The sequence below is a fragment of the Rhodnius prolixus genome, unplaced genomic scaffold (genome assembly GCF_049639745.1).
Source record: "Rhodnius prolixus isolate KJV_2025 unplaced genomic scaffold, Rpr scaffold_18, whole genome shotgun sequence".
Lineage (NCBI taxonomy): Eukaryota > Metazoa > Arthropoda > Insecta > Hemiptera > Reduviidae > Rhodnius > Rhodnius prolixus.
The window spans coordinates 862,820-889,311 of record NW_027411636.1 but is presented as its reverse complement, the minus strand read 5'-3'; the positions used below and the strand labels follow the sequence as shown (position 1 = coordinate 889,311).

Sequence of the window (26,492 nt, the reverse complement as noted above, 5' to 3'; positions counted from 1 at the left end):
CACTGCCTCATTGGAGCACCACACAGCTAGCTAATACTTCCTGTATCCAGCCTCGAGTATCCAATCAAGCTAGTAAATGATTTCAGTTTCAGAGGACGAAAAATTCTTATCTTACTAAATATTCAACTAAAATTTAAACTAATTACAATGGTTACTGGTTAGATAGTGTCACTAGCACTAGTTACGCAGGCCCAGGGAAATTTAGTGCTCCAAATACGTCACAACTGATCTTAGTATCCCCATGAGAACAATTCAGGTATTTAATTAGGAATGCGGAGGCGCTGAGCGTGCTGAGCATTGTAGCGCTGGCAGTCTACGCTGGGTTTCGCTCCTATTTCTGTTCATTAGAGCGGATTGTGCTCGTTATCTGTCCTGCCGCCGCAAAGCCCAAACAGTTTTTTAATTTTTTTCTTTTTTTTTTCTAAAGAAGATTAAAACAAACTTCCGTCTGCTTTGTTAAAAGGAAACTCTATTAATTAAATCCGCCGCCTTCTTTTAGGAGACATTAGGAGACCTTTCATTAAGGGCACAACTACAACGACTGTGTGTACGTAGTCAATTCCAGTTTCCAAAACCCGAGTGTTTTCATCATTTAACATAAAAGTGTCCAAGTCCAAATAAAAGTGCACCCTGGGGAAACCCCCCGGACAATTCTTTGAGATTTCCCTTTTACTTTATTTTCTCTTCTTTCTTTCATTTGTAAAATTTTCCTGGAGTAATCCGATTACTTCCGGGAAGGATGGGATTCATTTGCCTTCAATGTGCCATTTAACTGTTACTTACTTACGGTTATAGAAGTAGTAATTAAGAGTAATTGAGTTCCAGAAAATGAGTGAGTCAGCAATGCTGGGAGAGAGATGGACCAGATTTGTATTTAAAAATAGTCAAGTCCGTAGAGTGGCTTTAGAGAGAGGCTAAATGAAGCCTATTAATATCTGTAGCTTTGGATGTCGTCTCGATGTGGAAACGTAAGAAGTGATGGCGCCTGGATACACCTTCCCCAATCTCTAGTTAAGAAAAAAACAAAAACAAAAAACTCCTTACAAAATACAACCGTAATGAGAAATAATAAATATCCACCTACGTGCTTACTTGGATGCAATGCGCACGCACGTACAGACGGACGGACAGACAATCACTGGGGCCGAGTGAAAGTCTAGCTGGGAACCTCCGACTCAATTACCGCCGCCCTCAAGTGAAGTGTACATACACCTTCCTCTGGTGTACACATTTGTGTTGCCACTGACTAACTCCAAATCTGTACTAACTGCCCCCATCCAGAAGGACACGCTTGGGAAGTTACAGGTTCTATTTGGAAACTACAGCACAAAAGCAGGAGTGCAGATTGAGAAACATTCTGCTTCGAAACATACAACAACCGCAACAATTCTTCTGTGATTTCCATGGGACCGAAAACTGTTCGCAACCCGGAAGAACCATTTATCACTCGAACGTGGATCTGCCAGTTTTGTTTCCTGCATTCTTCCAGAAACTGTTACCGCCAGGAGAGTGAGTGACACGGCTAGGTAGGTAAATGTTTGGCCGATTTATGCGATCTGTTTAATACATCACCCTGATACAACGTCTGTTGCGTAAGAAATACTAATTGAGACCAATCGCACAGATTTTATGTCTTCTCTTAAAAATAGTAATTTTTACTAAATGTTAGCTGACGTCAAATGGAAGATTTCTCAAAATAAAACGCCACTTTGAAGAGAGAAGCCTGAAATCACTCCCAGATTTCCCCTTAAGAAACAAAAGCCAAGAATTCTAAATCCAAGCGTTAAGACTATTTGAGTAGAAATACATAAACTGAAGCTAAAACCGTTAAGAGGTTCACATTTGCGACATAATGCTAACTAGTATTAAATGGCTGGTGAAATTGTATTGATTACTGAAATAGCTGGAAGTCTCGAGAACACTGGGTAGTAGCCACACTCCCGGGAAGCACTTCCGGCACACATGAACGCCTTCTGCAACCACTCCAACTGAACAGACGTTCTTGACAATAGCAAAAAAAGAAAAAGTTACCTTCCATTAGGACAATAGATTTCAGCTTCCACACTGTCCATGACAATGGGGAAACTAAAAGACTTATTACTCCCTCTAATCTGGCATCCTCTGATCTTCACCAAATTTAAAGAAATCGGCTTACAGAGAAGGTTAGTTCAGTTAGGTGAAGCCGTTAGTATTTATTTGGCCTGCTTCCACGATCACACTTCAGGGATGGCGTCTATTCAGCTGGAAGACGTTATGCAAATCGCTTAGAGCTGAAAGGGCACCACCAAGAGAGAGCAGCGATGACCCTCACCACGACCATTCTCACAATTTTTTTTCTTAAACTTTTGTGACACATATCTAAGTCTTGCTGAAATGATATAGTTCGTAAGACTATAAATCACATCGAGTCGCATTTCGTCCCTGGTCCAATCAAAACTAATATCCTCAGACCAGAAATTTAGTCTTGGGGCAATAAAGTAAAGATAAGGATGGAAAGGGGTTATAGAAAAGGAGTCAACAGATATTCAAAAGGAACTGTTCATGGGAAAGGCAATGGACCACTGCTAGAGGTTTGAACTTCATCTGGAGCCAGGATTGTATAAAGGGAATGTCGCGAAGGGCGATGATATTCTGGGTGAAACATATCGCAAGTGAGCAATGAAGAAGTCGACCGAGAGGAACTGTGGCTCTAGATAGGGACTAGCAGAACTGGCCTAGAGTTCTACCAGCTGGCAGCAGCTGATAAATCACTGAATAGCCACAAGTACAAGGGATAGACGCTGTGTTAGTGCTGAGTGTGAATGTGAACCACTGGAGGGCTTACTGCTTCAGGGCTTACTACTTACCGCACTGCCAGTCTCCTGATGACTAGAAGCCGATCCACCACTTTCGTATCAGCGTCTATAGTCTGCAATCGTTTCATACGTTTAATACAATTATTTCAAGGCCATTCATCACCAGCTGTTCATTGTGTTGACTAAGATGAGTTCATTGCCACATCCATCGCAATGCTGCAGTTTGGAAAGGACACTCTTATAACGCCCTACATGGCATAGCGTCACAGTTACCAAAAACTCGAAACAGGACTTGATCAGGCCTGGTGGAGCCAAAATACTGCAGTAACAGTTCTTTTTAAATATATGAACTATTTTCAATTGACCTTGTCTTTCCCCGGGACTCAAGTCGATCTCTAGCTCACCAAACCGTTCTTCGTCATCAGGAGCACTTGTTTAACGTCACTGTCAACTAGAACCGTTATTTCGGACGCTTCTAAGAGATGTAACCTCTAAATACTTCTTAACAAAATACATATAATGATATAGAAGAATGGGGAGATATATGTGCGTGTGTTAGTGCAGGACAACATCAAAATATCTGACAGAGGTTTTTTAGGGACACCTTACAGATCTTAAGATGGAGATAAGAAGGATATGAGTTATCGCCAGCACAATGATACATTGGCAGTGCAGACGTAGGGACGATCATCGGCACAGATCAAGCTACAGGTAGATCTCGTCCATTCTTGCGCACAACTCACTAGAACTCTGTCAGTCTGGGAGTTTACGTCTGTTAGTAATAAATACGAAGGGGATTCCTTAATGCAAAGAGAGGGAGACTCACTTGGTAATAGTTTGGACAATCTCCCGCAGTGAGATCCCGCTGGGCACCTTATTTAACCACCAGCATATAAAGGCTTGCCCGAAGCACACAGGTACACATCAACGGGCAGACAACGGCCTTCTAGAGCCTGGATACTAACTAGTGACGATAATCACCCAGCCACTGCCTTCACAATATCCATAGAGTCCCCACGGCTAATTGATATCACCTGCTCACAAGGTGATATTCCTAATTAAATAAACACCTCGCCACCTCTCACACCTGTCCGTGTCTGTTTCTTCCTTGAATTCCTGTGCTCCAGCTCTCTGCTCCAAAGCAAACTTGCTCCAATAATTACGCAACGCTCTAAACATTCTTTGCTTTGTTAAATTAAAAATGTTCGAAAGACCTTCATAAAGTTATACAATATATTTTATTGGAATTATTAATTTTATTAGATCAAATTCTGGCGTTAACTCATGGAAATCTCATAAAACTGAAACAATGAAGTACTAGTTGGCTGATTTTGTCGGAAGTTTATTGCCTTATCCGATGGTGTCACCTAAGAAACAGATATCATTTTGAACTTCCCGCGATTGCACTGCGTATACGTTCTACAGACAGACCAATTTTCTAAAAACCACTGTTTAGACTCAGTGGGGTGGGGGGGCCGCCGCAAAACGAATATTTCTGTTTAATGTTCGAAATCTAGAATTAGGCACGATCACAATGCTTCTTGCAGAAAGAAAAGGATCTGGGAACAGAAATCGGAGATATTATGAAAAGACTGAATAGATATCGTTTGATATCTAGCCATACGATAACCGCCATTTCTTGAACGTGTTGAACTGGAAATATTAGTAATTATGTTGCTGAAACTACGGGTAGATGCAGTAGTTATGACCGACTAGAAGAAAGCCAAGAAAGGCGTTACTGGTCTAAAAGAGAAGCGTGTTGTACACTGAATTGTTGTAGAATCTGTCAGAATAAAGAATGGTGGTCAACAGCAGCAAGCTGCTGGAGATCTGCTCACGGCTGCTGTAAGTGGCCGCGAGTTGGAATGGCCTTCTAAATAGTTACTCGTGCAAAAAGTCATGGCAGTTGGCTGCATAACACGCGACCTTTCACCTCCTTCTGGTCTCTTTACACAATAGCATTAGCAAACTCGCAAGTCATGCTCTGAAATCTTTATCTCAGAGTAAGAGCCAATCCCGTGCCAGTGTGTAACCACCTCTAGTTCATCCCACATAATAAGAAATATCAGCTTGCGCCCGACCAGCATCCCCTCACTCACATATCCATTTTATAGCTTCAGCTTTACAATAACACTTGTAATCCTCGTCCATCTGCAGTTTTATTGTACCCATGAAGCTGTGTCGATCTGTCAGATTAGATACAAGTAGTAACATTACCTCCACTTAAACCGATAATAAAAGATTTACTAAACTGGCAGTGGGGCTGAACGCGGCTTCTATGCCACACTATGCCAGACTACTGCTTAAATAGTAATAGTAAATAGTAATGGTTAGTAGTAAAGGAACATCGGCCCTCAACAGAAGCACCTTCCTCATACAGTCGCTCAGATGTCACTCAAAACATAGCAAACAACATCTACATAATCAATTTCTCTTCACTATAACAAACAATTTGAAATACATCCTCGCAGTTGCTCGCAGAACATTACCGGGGTCACTTAATTATCTGTGGACAACCTACGAACAGCGCTACATTTCCGGGGTAATAAAAGTTTACTTAACTACTAAAAGAAAGAGACAACAGCAGTAATCAAGACGGAAATAACGACCAACAACTTGCTCTATTTCATCCCCTACATTCACTTTTCAGTTTCTCCAAAAATATAAGGAGAGTTAAGGGTTTCCTTACGAAATAATAAAATTTGCATTGATTTTAAAATAAATAAACAAGGGCGGCATTTTTTCTAACAACCGTTTTCCCTCTTCAAAGAAACCGACGATAGAGCGGCTGTGTTAGTAACTAAAGTGAATCCTAATGATTTCATACCGGCTTTACTCCCTGTCGTTGCCAATTAAACTGAGAATCGAATCCAATATACCACAAACATCTCAGTTCGCACACCATTTTGGCTTGCTACATATTCAAACTAAGAGTAGTTTACTGTAAAATAGAGGCTTTGTGTTTTAATTGGCTGCTCTGTAAGGCATAGGAGCTGCCCTTCTCACCTGTGCCGCCCTAGGGCAGATCTTGTACTGGTCCAACCTGCCTAACGTTTAGGGGAATCGAGACTAAATAGAAAGACCGAACTTCTACAGAATCGGCTTCTTGACGACTCCCAAAGCTATCCTCTATTTACGCTGAAAAGATTCAATTTCACATGAAAGCTAGAAGAAGAATCGGCCTATATAGTCTCGATTTGTACGATTCTAAAATCAAATATTGATTGTTATGAAATGTGTGGAATGTTGAAAACATTAACCTTAGTGCGGAGGCAGTGTGTAGTGCTGGGCCTATTTACAATGGAACGGCTTGCCGACTGGGGTGTCACAGTGCCCAACAATGGCGTCACAGCGACACAGCAGGACGAGTACCAACTGTAAAAGAGACCACCAAGATAGTCTGAGCGAGAGTTATGTTCCAATCCCATCCTGTCTTCTTCTACAGCCTTTTTTTTTTATGGCGTTGAACAAGAGGAGAATGTGAGCGAGCGTTCGTCTGTGAGTAGATTTCCACAATCGGAGATATATCTGTGCGCCGCTACTATCTACACAGCTTTTATCTTCTACACCAGAGAGGACCTCCTTTGACAAAGACCTAGCGGGATCTGCCAGTCTCTCTCTCATCCACCTTCTCTTTTGTAGTACAAACTGACAGACTGATTCTGCTCTCCCCTTGTCTAGGAGTACATATCCTCCTCGCTAATCCTTTATTCTGCTTCTATCACCTCATCTAGGAAATTAAAATCCAGCCAGCCCCGTTACATTCCATTCAGAACAACTAGGTCAGCAGAAGTTCGCCCAACTTTGCCTTTTATCATCATTTCCAAACTCGAAAACCGCTGTGAACATTCGAACACTATCTCTTACTACCATTCTCGAGGTTCGAACCCACAAATTTTCTACTTCTAGCCCATAAACGTTTGAATTGATTGATTTAAAACCTCTAGAGAGGTGGCCGTTCAATATCTCGCTTTTCGGAAATGGATTCCCCAGAAAAGCCATTAAGCCAAATAAAGGTGACAGCTCTCCAGTTAGTGGAAGCCGAGAGAATATAAGGTGAAGCTGAACTACTGTTCATGCTAATGATGGCTATAGAACACTTAATCCCACAATGAATAAGAAACCGTTCATATTACGCACAATTTGGAGGATATTGCCTCAAGAAATTCATTCATCCTGAGACTAACTTGTAGGCAGTTTAGTACGCCGGAGCAAGTCTTTATTATTTCAAAAAGAGTACATTAAAATAAGGATTCCATTAAATCCAGTGAATTGAATTTGAAGGATAGTCTTTCTAAAGGGATTACCTTGCTCTTACCTAAAATACCAAATTGGTGTCTCCCTCATATTTTCTTTGAGATTATATTCCTTCAGTACTGCTAAATACGCTCAAAAATTCCCTTCGTTTTAAAGGAGGAAGGGGGTCCTCAAAACTATCATCTTCGATAAAAAACATATCAAGATGGCCATGCTGTCTGTTTTTCGAGTAAAAGTAATAAAGTCCAGGGACTGAAATAAACTCAATAAATTATAGAATATGTAAATTACAGCGGAGCACAGAACGAGACCAGTAGTGTGAGCTGGGGGTGAGGAGGGATGAGCAATGCGATCTTTATCTATCTTTAGGATATGCAACAAGCAGGCGGTCCGGTGTAAAACATCTTCATCTGGCCATCTAGTTGATCTCAATACGATAGAGATGCAGGCTAGTGATGTAAATGCACCAATAATAACCTAGTTAACACGCCACTGTCGCCAAGATGGCCCTCTTAGTCACACAGCATCATCTAGAGATCATTTAGAAATGGACAGTTCCACAGCTCTGTAGGAAACGACTGTTAGAGTTAAATGAGTGCAGCATCCCGAGTTGGACAGCCACCTACGCTCAATTAAAATAAATTTTTTTCGAAGATGATGGAAAAACTTTGAGAAAGATCAAAATTGGAATGGCGGTCCAATTAGTCGACGGCGACAAGCTACTATTTGGTCGTCGCTAGCCTCTTCCCCTGTTGACAGCTGGCTAAACTGCCATTTTGCAATACGCATGTGTTTGCGGTTTGCGCTGTTGCGGAATTAAATAAATATCCAAAAGCAAGCAGATTGTCTGTACGTGCGGTGCAGATGTTCTTGGTGTAAAACTGTGGGACAGCGACGCTGATCCGTTAGATCAGCGCTCCATCGTGCGCTCTCTGTCGAACACGATGGCTGGCTCACAAGTAGACACTAGTTAGTGGGTACTCAAGGGCCGATTACCTCGTGCCCTACAGCGACAACAGTCCACTTCATTTGCATTCCACTATAAACTCCCAGGCAGGCTGTCACGTGATTTACAACCCTCTCTCCTCCACACATGCGAGTCAACATATGGCGCTCCGACCCTGAAACCTCCCTGGTCACTATCATTAACTCTCGCATTACTTCTACATTAATGCACCCAAACTATTGTTTTGGATATGCATTAAAGAACTGGGTGGGAGTTAACAACAACTCCCTTACCTCTCTCTCGCCATCTTCGCTCCTCCAATACTAAATCCAGTTGACCAAGGTTAACGATTAGTTTAGGACGTCATAAAACTTGAAAATAGTTGTGCTGAGTGTGTTGAGGAAATAGATGATAACAATAGTTAGTGCAGGTAAGCCGTCGCTTAGCATTCCATTAGCCAGAGGTTACCTTGGGATAATATTTGACCAGGAGCAAACGTTAAGACCGCGAATTCTCTAGATTACTCAAATGAATTACTTAGTCACGTAAAGGCTATGTCTATGTAGGGATAACCCCAGAAGTGTTCACACTCTAGATCAGCAGGCCGTTAAAGCATGTTTCCTTTTCCAATTCGAAAAATCTGCCACGCATCTCTTGTGAATCTTGGGCGCAAGCAGGAATATATTGTAAATTGTGTTGGGTTAATGCAGTAGACAACAAGTGTTTGGAGCAATGCTGAAGACAGACTCTGGGGGGGGGGCGCTGAGAGGACATTGGTGGGCACTCATTTTGTAAACAAACACGCCACTTTATAACTCCATAAATATTAACTGTCCCATTAAAACGCCATAAAGGTATGAAATCGGCGATGACCATGCAACGGTCGGCTCGTAAAATATTTATTGAAATGAGGAAAAACGAGCCGACCGTTCCATATTGATGGGTAGCTCGGCGACAAACACCATTATTAATATCCAACGGCCAACTTTTACTTATTATTAGCGATCCATATACAAGATGTGGTGGTGGTGGAAGATGTTGCGCGGCCGCATATATAATATTAATAAAATCAAAGTGTTGGAGTGCAGGTTGGGGGAGCTGGCCGGCCAGCAGGTGACTGTGGATCGACAAGATCGTAACGAGCGACTTTATGGCACATCTCGCAGTCCTTCTCAATGCCCATTACTTGTGAGAAAATATGGCTCCTCGGCTACCTGTCCCAGCTTGGACAAACCTCACCTCGCCTCCGGGAATTGCCCTTACAATGTGACTTTTCAAAGGAAAAGGTTGGAAGTAAAAGTAACAGATCAACGCAGGCGCATTGACTGTACCCACTTCAAAAAAGAATCATCGTTAAAGTCCTTTCTAGAAAATCTCTCCGGAAACTTAACCATGTTTGCAGAAACGGGGCACTTGCAATCGGCTGATTTTCCGGAAAGACCGCGCATTCCGTCATCATGTTTTAAATTACGTCACCACAATGACATACCAACTCCCAAAAATCAGTGATCTAAGAGGACCTAAATACGAACAAGTAATATCGCTCTAGCGGCCGAAAGCTCTGAAAGGGATGAGATTGAAAATAAAGTGATAATATGTCCGCATTACTAACAGCAAAGGTAGTGAGGCTGTTCCACTATTTCTCTTATAATGGTAGTTGGTAGCATTGGGCAAGACAGGTACTACTACCTTCTAATAAAATATTGTTGGTAACACTGTCCATAACAACAAACAGACTGCTTTATAGACCACAGTACAATTACGTGAAAGAGTTCTACAGTATAATGACCGACTGCAGTTGTGCTCCTTAATTGAATATTATTTCCAACTATTAGAATGCGCAGCTCGTAGTTTATGCAACTATTCAATTAATTTATTGCCACCAACTAACAGCGCGCTACCAAATTAACTAACTATTATCCATCAATTAGAGAGTTCATTTCTCTAAAATACAGATTTCTAATGTTCCTACAGATGAGCAGCCCCCCTTGAATCTTTAATTAGAGAGCAGTGTCTCTCAATCTTTATGTTTCTTCAAATCGTAAGACGATAAACTATCTGCCTGCCTCAGACTACATCTTCCTCCAAGGCTCACATCAACACTCACCATCCTCTAAGCTTAAGCTTCACCAGATGTACCTAATTGTTACTAACCTTGTACAGTTTCTACAAGTTATAGATCTGGCTGAGGGAAACTAGTATGGACATTCTAAATAAAAATCGAAGGAACTATATTTTTGGAAATCTCAGAAAAATTGGTAAATGTATCTAGTGGGCCAAGAATGTAGCAGGTCCTTTGGTGGAACCTAATCGAAACATTAAGTTCGAGAATCCTTCAAGTTGGTGATTCGACGACAGTTTGTTGAGAAACATGCGAGCATCCATCAGCCACCTGCTCCATCCAACTAAGGGTCGCCTAAAGAGATACTTCCGTAAAAACTTCGCAATGACTTCCTTTCAAGCGGTAAAAGTAACAAGTATCTACGGAGCTCCAGCATACATATCACAGAGTTAGGCATTTTATTACCCATCAGGATATTTGATATTTGATGGGGGATTCTTCATTCTTGAAAGGCGAATGGGATTTCGGTAAGAATAGGTTAGCACATTCACCAATTATTTTGTAGGTATACCACGATATTTCGTGTGTAATAAGAAAAGTCCTTAATGAACATAATGCATTCTTTTTGTCCGAGACTTAAGTGAAAGTGTTTGCAGATGCAGAAAGTGTTTGGTTTATTAACTGCTTTTAACTATTTTAAATCGTTCAAAGAACATAAATTAGGAAGGGTTTAAAACAGTGTAGTTGAGGTTAATTCTTCACGTCGGATACCAGGAGGCTACCAACAATCTGTTGGTGAATAATGACCTGGCACATTTTGCAGAGTGGTCAGCTTCAAGTCTCTCAAAGTTCTGCGCAATGGCAATGGTGCATACGCCACTTCAGTGTAACTTGTAATTACTAAATTCCGTTTTGACACTAAGCATGATGCAGCGAGGGTAAGTTTAGAAGGAGGGTTGAGAATGGAGATGTCTGAGGGGCGCGTTCAGGTGTGCCTGGACAATCCTGGAGGGTTGAAATTAATGAGTGTGTGCCAGTGGGCAGGTTGGCCGGCAATCAGAAACCCATTAACGCGTCTATTAATAATTTCACTGGTTAATAGTTTGAGGTTATGCGCGCGCGCGCGCGCGAGAGAGAGAGACAGAGAGAGGGAGAGGTTGCCAGCGAGGGTCGGCCTGCCTTCACACACAGGATGGGGGTCAGAGCTGCCACAAAATACTTCAAAAAAAAGATGAAAGGCTTGCGATAGATATACGGCTGGGCTCTGCCCAAAAGTTCGGCACTTTTTTAATAGAATTAGACAGCGCAACTATTCTAATTACAAGCTCACAGTTAGAAGGATAACCAACTTTTTTATACCGCCTCGGCCCCATATCTGGACAGGAAACCCATAGCAGACAGAACACGGTTGATGATTGGTCGGCGGTACTAAGAAGACAAGGCAAAAGGAGCTTACTGAAGAGCAGTTTGGCGAAGTTGCATTATAAAGAGAATCTGTGCCAATCTGACCCAATTGGTGACTCTCTCTTTGGGATTCTCCAAGCTCCAACTTACAATATTTCAGAAACTCCAAAATTATTCAAATATTTCTACCATTCCAGATGGTAACACTCCGCACTCTAGAGAGAATAACCCCAGTTTCTTCCTTACGGAATGTTTTAAAACGAATCTTCCTAAAAAGTATTCAACTAAAAATTATTGATGTAGCTGTAAGTTTACCACAATAAGAAAAAATCTAAGCAGTAAAAATAATACACTACCGGTTTTGGCAACTTCTACCAACAGGGAAGAAAGCATCGAACCCTGCTTTATAAAATATTACACACAGAACCCTACAGAGTACTGAAGTACCATTTTAGAAGAAAGCTAACAATGGGAAATGGAAATGCGAACTGCAGAACCGAACAGCTTTCATGGGTTTTGGCCATTTCCTAAGCTTTCCTGGGCTTATCATTTTGGGCATGTCTATTTGGATTGAAACTTTCAGTTCACTTGGAACGTTAAATTGAGCTTTGGGGCGGCCGTCGGTTCAGCTTTCCTTCACTAGTAACTCTTTACTTCTTGCAATAGGAACTAACTTAAGAGTTGTTCATCTTTGTTTGGTGAGTAATCGAAGTAAGTTGTTTTAATGAACACTTAAAATTGTTGCGAACCATCTTTTTTTTTGTGGCCAAATTCCAAATAGAGAATTCTTCCCCCCCCCCTCAAAATGCTGTTCTCCAAAATTCCTGAGAAGAAGCCAATGCGCTCAGGAAGGTGTCAGAAGAGTAACGCGTCTATTAATAATTTCACTGGCTCATTAGAAGAGAGCTTACCGACTATTTGAAGGAAGTTTTGAAACTTTTTTTTTTATTAAATCGCAAGAACTGGCAGCACTTCCGGACAGCCGACTTCCTACATTTGGAATAAAAATTCATTTCAAGATGTACCAAGAAAATGATTTCCGGGAAACTCTAGAAAATATAAACTGAAAACAGATGATTGAGTTACCTTATTGCCGTGAATCTTGATTACACCTACGCTAAATATAAAATTTTAACTAATTACCATTGGCCAGTTTTAAGTCATCGTGTGAATTCATACGCACACGGACCAACTTGGAAAATCTTTTTTTTAAAAAAAAAGAACACTAAGCCCCCACAACACGTATGTTTCTGACGGGATCTCAAATTGGAAAAATCTACAGATCGTAAACGTCGACAAAAACGAAATTACAAATACATAAAAAAAAATAAATATATTAAATTAAAGTTAGTCACAGCGGCTACAAAATGGATACAGTAGCCATCTAGCGGCAGCAAGAAGAACTAGAGCACTGTTCTGCCATCTTGCAACTTAACTGGTTAACTAACAACGCCAAGCAACATGCGATATCCATTGTTATTGAGACATTTATCAGGATTTTTAGTTTGATTGGATTATTTTCATTTAAATCTAAAAGAGGCAAAAATTGCCAGCAATCAGAAGAAAAACAAGTTATGGATTTCATAATTACTATATGAAATTAAAATAATCGTCGATTTAGAAGAACTGTATTGCTCACGGGGAATCAGCACGCTGGAATGAAGACTGCCGCGCTCTGAACTGCATGTGTTCACTCAGAACAGTTGTAGAATGACTGATTGGGTTACAGATTTCTTTAATAATATTTGTCCATGCGGAAGATACAGGTAATAAATATGTATTACTCAAGTAAGGGAAGGTCAGGTTAGCCAACCTGGCTGATTTCCTGCAGTGTATTGGTAAGATTCGGTTATTTATCAACTTTCTCAGACTTATTTTCTTTCAGGAATGGAGATTCGCGATCTTGTTATCATTGACAGCCACAATGTAAGAAGGTTTCCCATTAAACTACAAAACAGGGATGGCAAAAATTCAATATATTTAAATGGTATGGCTAAATAATTTTAAACTGTATTTAAATACTAAATTTATTTTATTTTTTAGCGTTATTAATAAAATGAAAAGTTATTTACTATTTGGATTATTGCAAATAATTCGTGCAAGTATCAAGCCAAGTTAGTAACTGTAATCATTCGATGGTAACATTTGTCCGGCACGAAATACAAGCCAAATAACAGATCAATCTTATCGACATGTTCATTGTATCGCTGTCCGGTTTCGGACCTTCATCCACCGTCAGATTAATTAGTTTGGTGTAGAGATATCGACTTTACATTTCACCATCTCGCACTGCACTTGCTGTCTCTGCTACGACCAAAAAAAAAAGAAATTTTCAATAAAATCAAAGTACTGTGTGGACCCACCGTGTTAATACATCTTGAGCAGACGTAATTTTGTAAGAGGATCTTCCTCAGCTTCACTGCCCAATAGATCTAATAGAATTAGAGCGCAGTACAATTATTTGCTAACGGAAATGAACTTTTAGCAACAGTAAAAGATTGGATCAGTCAGAGAACTTTTAGCAAAACCATGACAATAGAATTACTGTCAAAAGGTCAAAACAGAGAATAACTCACTAAGGAGACAGGCGTGCCAACAGTTGCAATATAAGGTGTCATACAAATAGGTGTCAAACTGTCAACACTGTCGTGATCATGAAGGAGAACAATAAGGCAGCAGCAGATGTTTGCACGGCTTTATAAAGATGTGTGCCAAATCGCTGTGAGCGCGCTAATCAGATTATCCAGGCTGTACCATTGTGTCAAATAGTACTGAACAATCGCCGTCTAAACGGAACACCCAATACGCAAAGCTTTGGAAGGTTTTGATTGTGTTTCAGCAGTTGGCAATTCTGATCAACAAAACATTTTATAATTGGAACAGTTCTACACATAGAAATGGTAACCAGACGCACAAAACTATCGTACAAAGAGCCAGCACATAAATGTAGATGGCGGCGACTATAGTTGGCTAAAAATTCCGGTAAAGATTTAAGAGAAGGGGCAATTGTCAGATAGCATACTTTGCATCAACTTGTAAACAATCAAATTTAAACCAACTCTCAAATTCTTCCAGAACTTCCCCAAAATAATGTTTCCGGAAAAAACAAGGATTTGAGAATAATAATGGCGTTTTTCTTTCATTGAGTTGAATGAACTGTTTACTTAAACCGAGCGATAATATTGTACTTTAGTCGCTAAACACTGATTATTCATTACATGGGTGATATAAATTTTGAAAAATTAAGAAACTATTCGAAATGTTTGTTAAGTTTAGGGAGCCAATGATGGTCATAGTTTGAGCTGCTCAATCCAGTAAAGGAAATGTGAGCTTTGACAAATAAAGGAAGGTAAGAGTATCCGTGGTCCCTTGACCCTGTATCAAAGGATGATGCAGAAGGCTGATTCTAGAACAAGCACTATCCCTAATTTCATTGATTCCCTGGCTGGTTTCGGACTTCTATTCATCATCAGCGAGATGCAGAGAATTGAGGACCTTATTTTTAAAAAACCAGAAAATTTGCATTCGGATTGCAGTATCTCTCTGTGATAATACATTGACAATTACAATTACATGACATTGTACATATTGTGAAGCTGCAAGTTTTTTGGGTAAAAAGTAATAAAAACCAATAATTTTATTCTGGGGCTGCAGCTGGGGTGATGGTGGCGAAGCTGTGGCCTTTCTCACGTTTTGGACACCAATCATCTGTTTGGAGCGGCTAGCTTGGTTCCTCCTACACTCACACACCAACACAACGGGTCTTCACAGGAGAAGCTGCAACTCGGAGATCTCTTCTCCAAACACACGCTAGAGACCAGAACTCCTCCAAATTATCATTCTTTTTTGATCACTTTTGGCAACTAAATGCTTTAAGTACGTGGATTCCCCAATTTTTAAATCTACTTTTCAATGGTTTAGAAATTGATCGAAATGTATGGTTCTCGCTTCTATAAGAAGAAAAAGATGTAATAATGGATAATAATGGTGAATTGGAACCAATGGCAGATCCCGAACATAATATAAAGATTTAGCTTCCCAATAGTTTACGTTTATGAGATATTTTGTGCTCTAAGATATTGTCCTTCACCAGGTTCTAGTTCTGACTCAAGAGACCTGGAACTAGACTCACACACCCTGAATGTCGCATTTGGTAGCAATGGTTGGAAATTGAATCAATAAAGGAGAGATGTGGCCACACCTGATTGTCTAAATCGAGGAAGAAGGTATAAGTTGATCTGGGCGATTGATGAAACAATGCTTTGGAGGACAACCAGAGTGAAATATTAAGAAATCTTAATAATTAGTTGGTCTCTGCCAACATGATCATTATTTCAGAAGAAATCTATAATACTACACCTTAAATAATAGGTGTACATAATCAGCGTTATCTTGATCTCCGGGCAACAAAACTGAAGATATTATACATGCTAATCCTGGGACAATAGACGTGTGCTGTAGTAGTGAGCTGGCCTAGTCGGATCTGTGGCACAGAAAACAATGAACCGCTCTCTAATGACAGCTTGCACAACCTTCTCTTCTCCGCGACCATAATAGCGCAACTGAAGAGTTCACTGACTGCGTTATTACATATTTATGGAAACGACTTCTCTCTTGTCAATTATGGGTATGCCCCCCTGCACTTGGACTCCTCCACCTGCTTTCCAATTCAGCACTGCCATTTTGGCGGTTTCTCTTCACTTCAGCAGCTGCCGGCCACAGCTAACTTTATTCATCACGATTCAGGAAAAACACAACTTTCAGCCTAAGATTAGGAGGGGGGGTCAATGTGAGGAAGGTTCTCTCATCAGCAGTAAGGGTTACCGAGAACACAACCTTCTCTCTGAAGCACGAATCACCATAACGGAACCTTCGGTATTCGCTCACCCTCGCCACCTTCCACTTCGTACAGAAAATTATTCAACTACGATGGGCAACGAATTGTTAAAATTAATTAAAGTTAATCACTTCAAACATCACATTTTGTTATTACTAATAAAGATAAATACAAAGCGACCAACCAGGTCGCCCGAATCAACAGTAAATAGAAGGAACAAGGATTGCTTGGATACTAATCTAAATCTAAGCACATAATTTATTGGCCAGTAGAAATGGTTAACTATGTCTGGCTGTGGGACGAGTCCGGCCATAAAAGCAGTCAACAGTTGATTTTTATCGCCGGTACATTGAGACAACAGCGCGCTGCCATAAAGACAACTGACGGTCTAATTTCTGGCAAAAAGATCATCTGCGTTTATCTCCAATATTCCAATAGCACATAGTTAGTGCAACCCACACTACATCGTATTGCACTAAACTGCATCACATTAAACCAGCCCCCTGCGCCTTGCACCACCAACACTTTCAGCAATTAGTAAGACTAGTCTGATAAGTAGACGATTCCTTTACTACCATAAATTATGAACAGGGTTTTGTATCCGCCAGCTGGTTTACAGACTAATATCTGTGCAGGGCAAAGGTCAAGCTGCGTGTTTATCAATGAGCCTAGATCTAGGATCCCCTTACCACCTGTAAGGTTATTAGTGCCATCACGTCACAAGCATTAGTTTTCGTTGGAAATATCAATTATCTCTTCCCCTTTAAAATGGTTTTTAAGAAACTGGCAAACTGTTAACGAACACCAGCTCAAACAAAACAGAAACGGCTAGCAACTCGATGTTTCCTGTTTCCTAGGTTCCCATAGTAACTCTCCCAACCGGAAATAACTCTGGGTGCATTTTCTCACCTTAAAAAAAAAGAAAAATGCACCCAACCTTTTTATTCATTTAAACTTATTAAACACACGTAGGTCTAGCACTTTTAAATGATACGATATTTAAAAAATAAAATAAAATTCAATTAAAGGTACTTCTGAGAGAAGAGGTGAAGACAATAACGTGCCATTTCAGTGTGCTGAACGGAGGAATCACTCTGAACTTCTCACCGCTCAACTGGAACCTCCACTTTACAAAGTGGATTTCTAACTTCCTGAGGTTTTCCTGGGTTTCCCAGGCTCCACCAGCACATCTATTTAGATATGGATAAGTTACGACGGCGAGAAGTCATATGAGGGTGCATAGTGAGACCATACTAGTCGGGGGACGATAACCTCGGAGGCCCGAAGCTTTGACCTGCCTGCTAGTGGGCAGTGTTCTCTCCATCACAGACAGTGAGACTCCTTTCTGGGGTTATTTGTTTTACTTCCCAGATGTCTGGGAAATCATTTTTTCAAAACCCAGTGATTAAGAGAAGTCATCTGAGAAAACAACTCCACCGTCTCCATGACAACAATTCAATTTACAAAAATTTCTTCCACCAATGATTTTTAACTGGAATAATTAATTTTTCTCGCCATATTAGACGGATGGGAGTACCATGCTTGAAATTACTCGATCAGATAAACAGAGGAACTGACTGCTTAGACTAGTCTCCACTAGTTGCGCCACCAACCAACTCCACAATGGAGGGTGGTTTCAATTCAAGAGTTACAATCTTTCCCCCAAAAACCCATCTTGAATATATATTTTGGTCAATATCTATTAGTTAATATCTACTATTTGGATACATGTCTTCAATCAACGATCCTACAAATTTAACTGACCACAATTATTAAATTGTCCCAAAACAAAGTTCCAATCTTCTAAATACTGTAAGGAGAATCCACAGGAAACACAATCTGTCCCAGGATGAACCCGTACCCGGGGCTAGCTTAAGGGATGATAGCTTATACTGCAGTGCTGATATCATAATACAGACACCCTCCTGTAATACTCTCAGCCCCAATCAACTAACTCACAAATATTTCCAAAATACCCCATTCATAGTAGTCTATGTATATCTCGTTTAATTAAAAAAAATTCCATATAACAAGACGATAAAACGATAACTATTGTGTAAGTAAACACTAAATGGTACTCACAGATTTCAGGGGCACTTTAAATGCCAACAATCGGGTGCCGGCAATCCTTCGCCCAATCGGGACATATGGCAGCCATCTGAAACATAAGACCAACATATAGTCACAAGACAAGGCTGGCTAGTAAGATTAAGGGTGGTTCTAGAAAATTTTCCAGCAAAGTTGAGAAGGGTCCGGGAACTTGTTCCCAAGCTGATGTGATCTTCTCTCCTAAGTGTTCTATCTAAGAAAAGCTGAAAACCAAAGCTGATCAGATGACCAAAAACCAAAAGAAACAGATCAAAACCAGGACAAGATGACCAGATCTAACGAAATGCACCAATAATGGCTATTAGGAATCTAGTAGATCTCCCTTTTTGACAGGGGCCATAATTCTAACTTCTATTCATTTTTTAAAATATGATATCCACAAAGTCAAGAGATCCTGATGTTATAACCTAGCGGCTGCAACCTTCCTGCCTACAAACAGAATATGACAGGTCGCTATCCCCTCCTCCTGACATAATCTCATAATTTGTCAATTTTATCAACTACAGGTGCTTCTTAATCCTAAAGTACCCTTTAAGGAGGCCAATAAGAAAATCTGTTGCTCCTAGCTTAATTCCAAGATCTTGAGTGTTGCAGAACTTGATAACTCAGGAGATTTCTCTCTCGCCTGGCATGCTAAGGATATTTCCTGCCGAAGGTGAACGAGGAATTCGTGTGGAAGATATGTATGTGCCATACAGTATCCAATATTTATCCAATTCGGAATGCTCATTATATACCACGAAGAACAGCACAACCGTCGGTGCATAATTTTTTAAATTTCCTTTTAGTCAAAACAATAATGGTAATGAAAGTAAAAATAAAATTCCTTGTTCTTTTGGTAAATTGTGAATTTACCTGCTTATGCCCTCGATAATGTCCATTGATGTTCTACGCCTGGAGCTAATTGGCTTTTTCTCTGCTTTAGTTATCCTGGAAGATCTTGAAGAGGTTGGTTTGACATTCCTCGGCGGTGAAGGAGGAGGTACATATCTGCGTCTTAACATTGTTGGCCTTCCTCTTGGGGCCCACCTGCCATACAGGTACCCCATTATATATATCAGTTAACCTCAAATTATCAACATATTTCTAATTTCTATTATTAAAATAAATACCAATCATTAAAATTAAAATAGTGGCACTGAATTTTTTTAAAATAAAATTGAACTTAAATAAAACAATATCCTTCTCTAAATTAATTTGTTTAACACACTTATCAAAGATACTTCAGGAAAACAAACTACTGGATTTTCATCCTTCGCTTTTCCACTTTCTAGCCTTAGAGTTCCCCTATATTTTCCATTGGCCCTTCTTCTTTGTACATTTCCTCCTCAGTGATGCAACCATCCCCTCTTTCACCTCAGTTCAGAATCACTAGGGTTTCTCCTTTAAAAAGTATTCGTTTCTATATCATCAGGTCTTTTCCTCGTTTCTTTACTTTCAATTCCACTCGGACTTATATTTACCAATATTACAAGTGTATTTCTGAGATCACAATATTTCTTCAGAATCTGTAACGCTTGCTCTTAATATTCTCTGTTCTAAAAAAAATAACTTCAGAGATTCATAAATATTTGGTTCCATTCTTAAAATACAGTAACACTGATTTGTGATTATTCAATTTTTAAAACGTTGGCAAGCAACGTGCCTTTTTAAATAAATGAATCTACGTTCAAAAAATGTCTGAAGATATAAAAGTAAAATACTGTCTCAGTGAATAGGGTTAAATTCTGAAAGATGTCTCTATCCATTCAAATTCCATTGTCCTATTGCACTATTTCTTAAAGAGCGTAGATTTGGTCAAAGAACGTATTCGTAAGCTCACCCTTCTTCAGGATATGCTCTCGGCGACTGAATGTTTTCATTGAGGGTATATTATCACGATAATAAAACATTATTTTTGTTGTTGCCAGAATTATTATTTAACTTATTTGACTCCAATCAGTTGGTCAAATAAGTGTGCCTCATCGTTTAATATTTTCACATTTAACTAAATTTTAAAAGTAGAATAGAAAAGTTGACTAATTTAACAATCAAAACAAATACTTTGCAAGGATATATTGCTTTCTCTATATTTATTAGCTTCAATTACTTAATCCTTCATTGCATCTACACAAATTTCAGTCATTTTCGGTACGGTTGAATTCCATTCTATAAATAACGCTCTTTTGCTTTCATTTATCTGTGATTTGGTATTCTAAATCATCAAAATATTCAACTGAATAGTTAAAAATTATTCACCTTTTTTGTGATTTCTGTTTTGAAACAAAAATGTCTCTAAGCTTCTCTTTAAGCCTACAAGGTTAGGAATGTAAAACCTAAAGAAGAATCGTCAAAGTAATAAAGAAAATAGACTCCATCTAACCATACTATTTCCACTTAACCCGACTTTATCGCTTCGACTCTTCCTATTACATGCTATTATTCTTCTGGTTGTTAGCAGTTTTAACTTCCTTGCAGGCGTATGAAGATTTTGAAATTGTTTAGATGATCAAACCATGATGACCCAATAACTACTCAATCCGTAATCAGAATTAACAAGCCTAAACTTCAAAAAAAAGTTGTTAAAGACCTTAATGTTTTTTTTCCAAAATTGAGGTTAGTAAAATAATAATACTAATTTACCGGACCTCAATATTGTAGAAAAGAATTTTAATTAATATAAGATCCTCAAAGTAGAGACAAAAATGTATCTTAAGAAGCAATAAACTAAAATAAACTTAAAACAATTCATTTGTCAATGTGATAAGGGAAGATTAAAATAAGATATGTACAACAGTAAAAAGACAAAACAATTAAATATTGAATTATTTTTAATTATTAACACATCAAATATGAAACTCTTCCAACTAAACGACCAAAAAAAAAGTTAGAACTTAAAAAAATATATGAACTCAAAAGCCTAGTATTGTTTACTAACCTAACCATTAGTTAAAATTCAAACATTGTTGATCTTGTATAAAATACATTAAACGCCCCATTTCTTCAAAAGTTTATCTTTGAAGGCATTAAAATAGTGCTATTTTAAGATAAATTAATTGTAATTACGATTAAAAGTTCAACACCGTAAGTTGGCAAAAACATGAAGTTCAATAACAAATGTATACATTACCTGTCAGGGATCTTTCCCATTGTAGCGATTACCGTCTTAAACAACTACACTGAGTAAAGAAGTTTTAAGAGATTTTAACGAAAAATTCAACGTACTTCTAACCATAAAACTTAACCATCACAAGTTAGTTTAACCGATCGTGTACAAGTCCAAATATGTGATTTAACGAGAATCCAAGTAGTTGCAAAAAGTGACAATAGAGAGCAGCAGCAGCTGGTGTACCTCTAACATGTGAATTAAACAACTCGTTTTTTGAAATGTCTCCATAGTGACAAACAATTAATTTATCTTATACAAATTGCTTTCGATGGATTGGTTAGAATTAATAAAAAGCGCTAAAAAGACTGCTCTGATACAAGATGGTAAATATATAAATTTGTTTTAACTTAGTGTGTAGTTTGTGGATAGGGAAGGTTACATTCTCTGGAAATGAATGATGCAAGAATGTTTATTTAATAGAAAATAAGAAATATATATTTTACATGTAAAATTTGGTTCTCCTAGGTGAAAGTAGTATATACTTTTTTTGGGAGGATCGCTTCTGGACCACTATTATTAGTACCGACACCTTTCATGTAGCATTCTTTTCCATTTGCCCAGTATCACTTTAAAGAATACCGAACGTCACAGTTGTTAAGGCAGCAAGGTAAATCCTTGATCTGCCCATAGGGAATATAGTAATGACCTTATTATAATATTTTTGTTTGTTTTTGAAGTTTGTTTTTCACTGATCATTAAACAATAGCAGATAAAGCCGATTGGAGGCCCTCATACACTCTTGTTCCACTCGGCCAAATATTTTTATTTGAAGGTCTAGTAGGTTGAGGCTCCCTTCTTTTAAAATTCCTATAACCATGGATAAACCCCATGGTTTTATCCTCCGTCGCTTTTGCGGAATTATTTCCTCTTGTCTCACAGTGCCATAAACCCCCCATACCGCAACTCAATCAAACAGAAGGGATATTTCCAACATCCAAAATTTGACAATAGCAATTCTTTGTCTTACTTAAAATTAAGAAAAAAAAAAATCCAATTCAGGACAACAGATCTTCAAAAGTTTCCTATTATGTTGCAGGTAAACGAAAAGTGCACTACAAATTCAGCAATGAAGACGAAATGGCTGAAGAATACAACTTGGAGACAAACATTCTTGTGAGAAGGGCTTGGAAGAGGGGCGGAGCACTTCGTAAAACTGGGCTGTGGGAAGTGGAGGTAGGAGATCCTGAGCCTGTAATGCAGTCGTTTGACGTAGGAATTAAAGAAAATGCGAATTCGGTACTGAAATATATCTAAAGTTTTTATCATAATTTGAATGTGATAATAATTGATTAATACTAAATCAATCTTTCTTCTTTTTAGCCTTATATTGTGAAACGCATCACTAAAACAAATATTGAATGGAGAATACGAAACCTTAGTTATCCTGTTGAAACTTACAGTGTGACTGCCGATCCAGATGCTAGATGTCTCATAATTAGAACCACAAACAAGAAATATTTTAAGAAAATCCAGGTGGAGGAATTGGACAGGGTGAATTTGTGCCCAGAACAAAAGAACATTGATTTCTCACATAAATATAACACTCTTATTATTACCGTTAGTACATCTTGTCCATCTATTTTTAATTTTGTCTTCTTACATTCACGTAATTTCCAACAAGAAGAGTTTGCAATGTTATAAAATATGTAATCAGAGATATCCATGCTCAATAACTAATTAGGTTGACCAAGGTTTAGCCATAAGCATCACTGGAGGGCTAAATCGTTCTAATGTAGAATCTAGAACACACAGAATAAAAAAAACAATCTGTTCTGTTGTGTTGCTCTGAAGGAAACCGGAAGATGTTTACTGAGAGTTCTCTTGGTCGCCGTTTTCTCAACCCTCTTGAGAGCTTGCTCTTGTACAGGTGCTTAGACTTACCTAGCTTAGCGGAAATGAAATAGCTGATCTGCGGCATATTGAGGTGCCTTGACCTTTCACAGCGATGTCCCCATTACAATACTTGGAACCTCGATGAAATCCATCCTCTTGGATGTGAGAAGAAAGTTTCTGCTTAATTTTTTTCTTTTCTACTTCTTACTTACATACTTCATCTGTTTCCACTTTTCTCCTCAGGCATTCAAACTCCTGGTCAGTATACCTATCTTCTGCACAATCTCAAGAAAGCCCATATATTCAGCGAAACTCGGCTTGAAGTGCAGATTACTTGTCCTCCTCAGTCCCATCTAACATTCTATGCGTCTGAGTGTAACCTTAAGGAGTGATGAATTTCCCTGACTGGGAAAGAGTCTGTCATTTTTACGTCATACATGTTTTTAATTTGAAATAGATGATAAATATTAGTTATTACTTAGAGTAGCGAAAGTATGCCTAGACTCTCGCCCATTATTTATTAAATTTAGTTTTTCCAGTATAAGAAACCACCTGAAGTGTTGGAGTTAGAACAGAAAGTATTACAGGAACTGAAGAATGTTCAAACTATAAAAGATGGTGATCTTCCATGTAAACCTAGCTAAGAGGAATCGGTTCAACAAAGCACTCAGGTAATCATCCACTCGTTTCTGCCTCTATACTTTTTTACATGTAATAATTTATAAATTTTTTTCAGCTTCTTTGGCCACGCTTGATGTGAGTTTCGATTCGCAAGCTGTACTGAAGAAAGATATAGAGGATGCATTTTATACTTAGAAATGTTAAACACTGACTGGCATTTGTAAGAATTGTTATTACTGATATTTTTTTTTAATTCTTAGATGTTACGTTTCTTAAAATAAAATCTTATAAAATTACTCTCTAAAAAATTTAAACTATTTTTATGTTTACGCCCAAACATCAAATTGCGAGAGAAAGGCGTAAGAAGGTGATGAATGTATCAAAGAATTTCGCTCGTTTGTTGTTTAATCTAATTTTCAAACGCTAAATTTTCCTTTGACGATAATGCGTAGATTGTAACAGTACAGGGCATGTATATGTCTTGAAAAATCAAAATATTAACAATCAATCTGAATTTCCTCCAACTTCAGATCCGAGTTCCTGGAAAGAGGTGGATATTTAATATAGTTTTATTTTTTTAACTATTAAAGAAACGTGTTCTCTTAGCTTTACGATCGGTGTTTCCAACCTACCGGCTATCGTGGCCGATAGTATTGCATATTGCACTTAGGTCATACTACTTTGGAGTTGTTCAAGTCGTATATCCAAATAAATTGTAAAGCTTGTTCTTCGATTCATGCCGAACGTGAAGAGCAGTACCTCTTTCTTTAAAGTGATCCTTTATCCAAGTAAGCAAAGCGTTGCTTTGCAAGATATAGTACAGGAGTTAAGGACGATTAACTCTCTGATTTGTTTATTAATTAATGAACACTGCCTTACTTTTCACCAAAATGATTTTCTGTTAATACACCAGTTGGTTATGGTTACAATTGCAGTCTAAATGAATTAACCAATGAATTATACTCACCATTCTATTATTCTTTTACTAAATAGCAATGTTTGTGTAATAATAATAATAGCCTGTGTCTACTTTGAACTTAAGAGGATGTCGTCTATTGATGACAATCCAAGAAATGGTAAGATGTCCGATTACCAAGGATCGTGATTTCTAAGCGACTTCCTTTTCAGTTTTCCTGAATGTTACGGGAATAATGAAGGTGGCTTAGATTAGATTTGAAAGGATCATCATGGAGAAATACAGGACTCTTCGAGCTTCCTATTTCTATACTCTACCTGCTCTGTTCAATAATGTACTCGTATTTTAGGTCAAGTACTTTAGAGTGTAGAATATTAAAACTATTCGGTAAGGATTGATCGTCAAAAACTGCACGAAAAAGCGTAACGTTGAAAAATACCCAACTTTAGACAATCAATGAAGGTTTAGATGGTAATACTTGTATTCATTTGAGGTTGGAAGGAATGCCAGAACTTAATGACTCTGCATCGTAATGGGTACTTAGTTTTGTAAATCATGGAGAGTTGCCACATAGTTCTCTAAATTTCTATTCTTCGAAGCACCTGTGTGTGACTTGGGTTATAGATTTTGATTTTCCACTATCTGCACTGTTGTTACAACAGTGCAAATAAACTTAGTGAATGGCTTATCTATGACTGTATAGTCAGTTGATACGAGATTTTATGTGGGCGTCTTGTCCTAGACCGCTTAGTGAAGCTTGAATCGCCACTGAGCAACCATCACTTTCCCTTTTACCAATTATTAAAAAGCTGTTTCGTCCGTTAGTCTGTTGTATTATCTGCACTTACTTAAATAATAAACATACGTTAGCCAATGAGGTCTTTTATATTCTATATGGGGCTGTGAATGTGGTCCGTTTCATGAAGGCTCGACGATTGGAATGGTTAGGCTACATTGCAAGAATGCTAGAAGACAGGATGCCGAGCAGACTGCTGCGTGGTACCCGTCATAGGCATGAAGAAGAGAGTTGGCCGACCGCGAAGACGTTGGCTTGATGATGTTGAGTAGAACTTGGAGAGTCCTTGGAGTGTCGGGATGGAAAACAAAAACAGCCAATAGAGATGTCTGGAGTCACATTATTAAGGAAGTCAAGGCCCACTCCGGGCTGTAGAGCTACGTAGTAGTAGTAGTAGTGGCTATCATGTTTTTACCTACATAGTTTTTGTTAAAAGCTGCCATTTTTTTAATTATTTAAGGCGCGTCAACCAATTGCGGTTATTAGCGCCCGGAGCTTTTTACAGTGCAGAGCCGGGCTGTGGTTCTCTCGTTGTTTTTTTTTTTTTTCAATTTCAGATCGTTTCTTTTGTCGGATCTGAGGTTAGACCATCTTTCTCTTTTACATCAAACAGTAAATATAATGCATGGGTTATGGTTTTGAAGGGGGTCCCAATTTGCTTCTTTTCTTTTAATCTAAAGAAACCGGAAATCTACTTTAATCGAACATTATGGAAAGAACCTCTAAAATATTCTCTTGTGTTTACTTAGTGTCTCATAATGGGAACTT

The 26,492-nt window shown here is 38.7% G+C and overlaps 2 protein-coding genes across 4 annotated transcripts in view; one reads left to right on the top strand and one right to left on the bottom strand.

The window, feature by feature from the left end:
* Positions 1–21,661, bottom strand: part of LOC141462112 (uncharacterized) — a 116,506-nt gene extending 94,845 nt beyond the window's left edge. The window contains exons 1-3 of one of the 2 annotated variants that reach the window (XM_074143702.1): positions 21,520–21,660; positions 19,266–19,439; positions 18,384–18,459 (exon numbers count right to left, since the gene is read on the bottom strand). In XM_074143702.1, coding sequence (XP_073999803.1) covers positions 18,384–18,459; positions 19,266–19,439; positions 21,520–21,539 — 270 coding nt within the window. In that variant the 5' untranslated portion in view covers positions 21,540–21,660. Of the gene's footprint in view, positions 1–18,383; positions 18,460–19,265; positions 19,440–21,519 lie in introns of both variants that reach the window. The other variant, XM_074143703.1, reaches the window with a different exon arrangement.
* A 24-nt stretch (positions 21,662–21,685) lies between these two features.
* On the top strand, positions 21,686–24,320 carry LOC141462116 (protein DPCD). 2 transcript variants are annotated; one of them, XM_074143717.1, is made up of 5 exons: positions 21,686–21,881; positions 22,595–22,794; positions 22,879–23,115; positions 23,922–24,062; positions 24,128–24,320. In XM_074143717.1, exons 1-4 carry the CDS (start codon positions 21,827–21,829, stop codon positions 24,033–24,035), a joined length of 606 nt encoding a protein of 201 aa, XP_073999818.1. In that variant the 5' UTR covers positions 21,686–21,826; the 3' UTR covers positions 24,036–24,062; positions 24,128–24,320. The 2 variants fall into 2 exon arrangements, with proteins under 2 accessions (XP_073999818.1, XP_073999819.1); XM_074143718.1 differs by having other exon boundaries at positions 21,702–21,881; positions 23,931–24,062.
* Positions 24,321–26,492: the final 2,172 nt, after the last annotated feature.

Excerpts from the sequence above, each read along its gene's own strand:
- LOC141462116 (XM_074143717.1), top strand. The coding sequence starts at position 21,827 with ATGGATTGGTTAGAATTAATAAAAAGCGCTAAAAAGACTGCTCTGATA. Across the intron at positions 22,795-22,878 it reads TTAAAGAAAATGCGAATTCG|CCTTATATTGTGAAACGCAT; the intron begins GTACTGAAATAT and ends TCTTCTTTTTAG. Across the intron at positions 23,116-23,921 it reads ATAACACTCTTATTATTACC|TTTTTCCAGTATAAGAAACC; the intron begins GTTAGTACATCT and ends TATTAAATTTAG.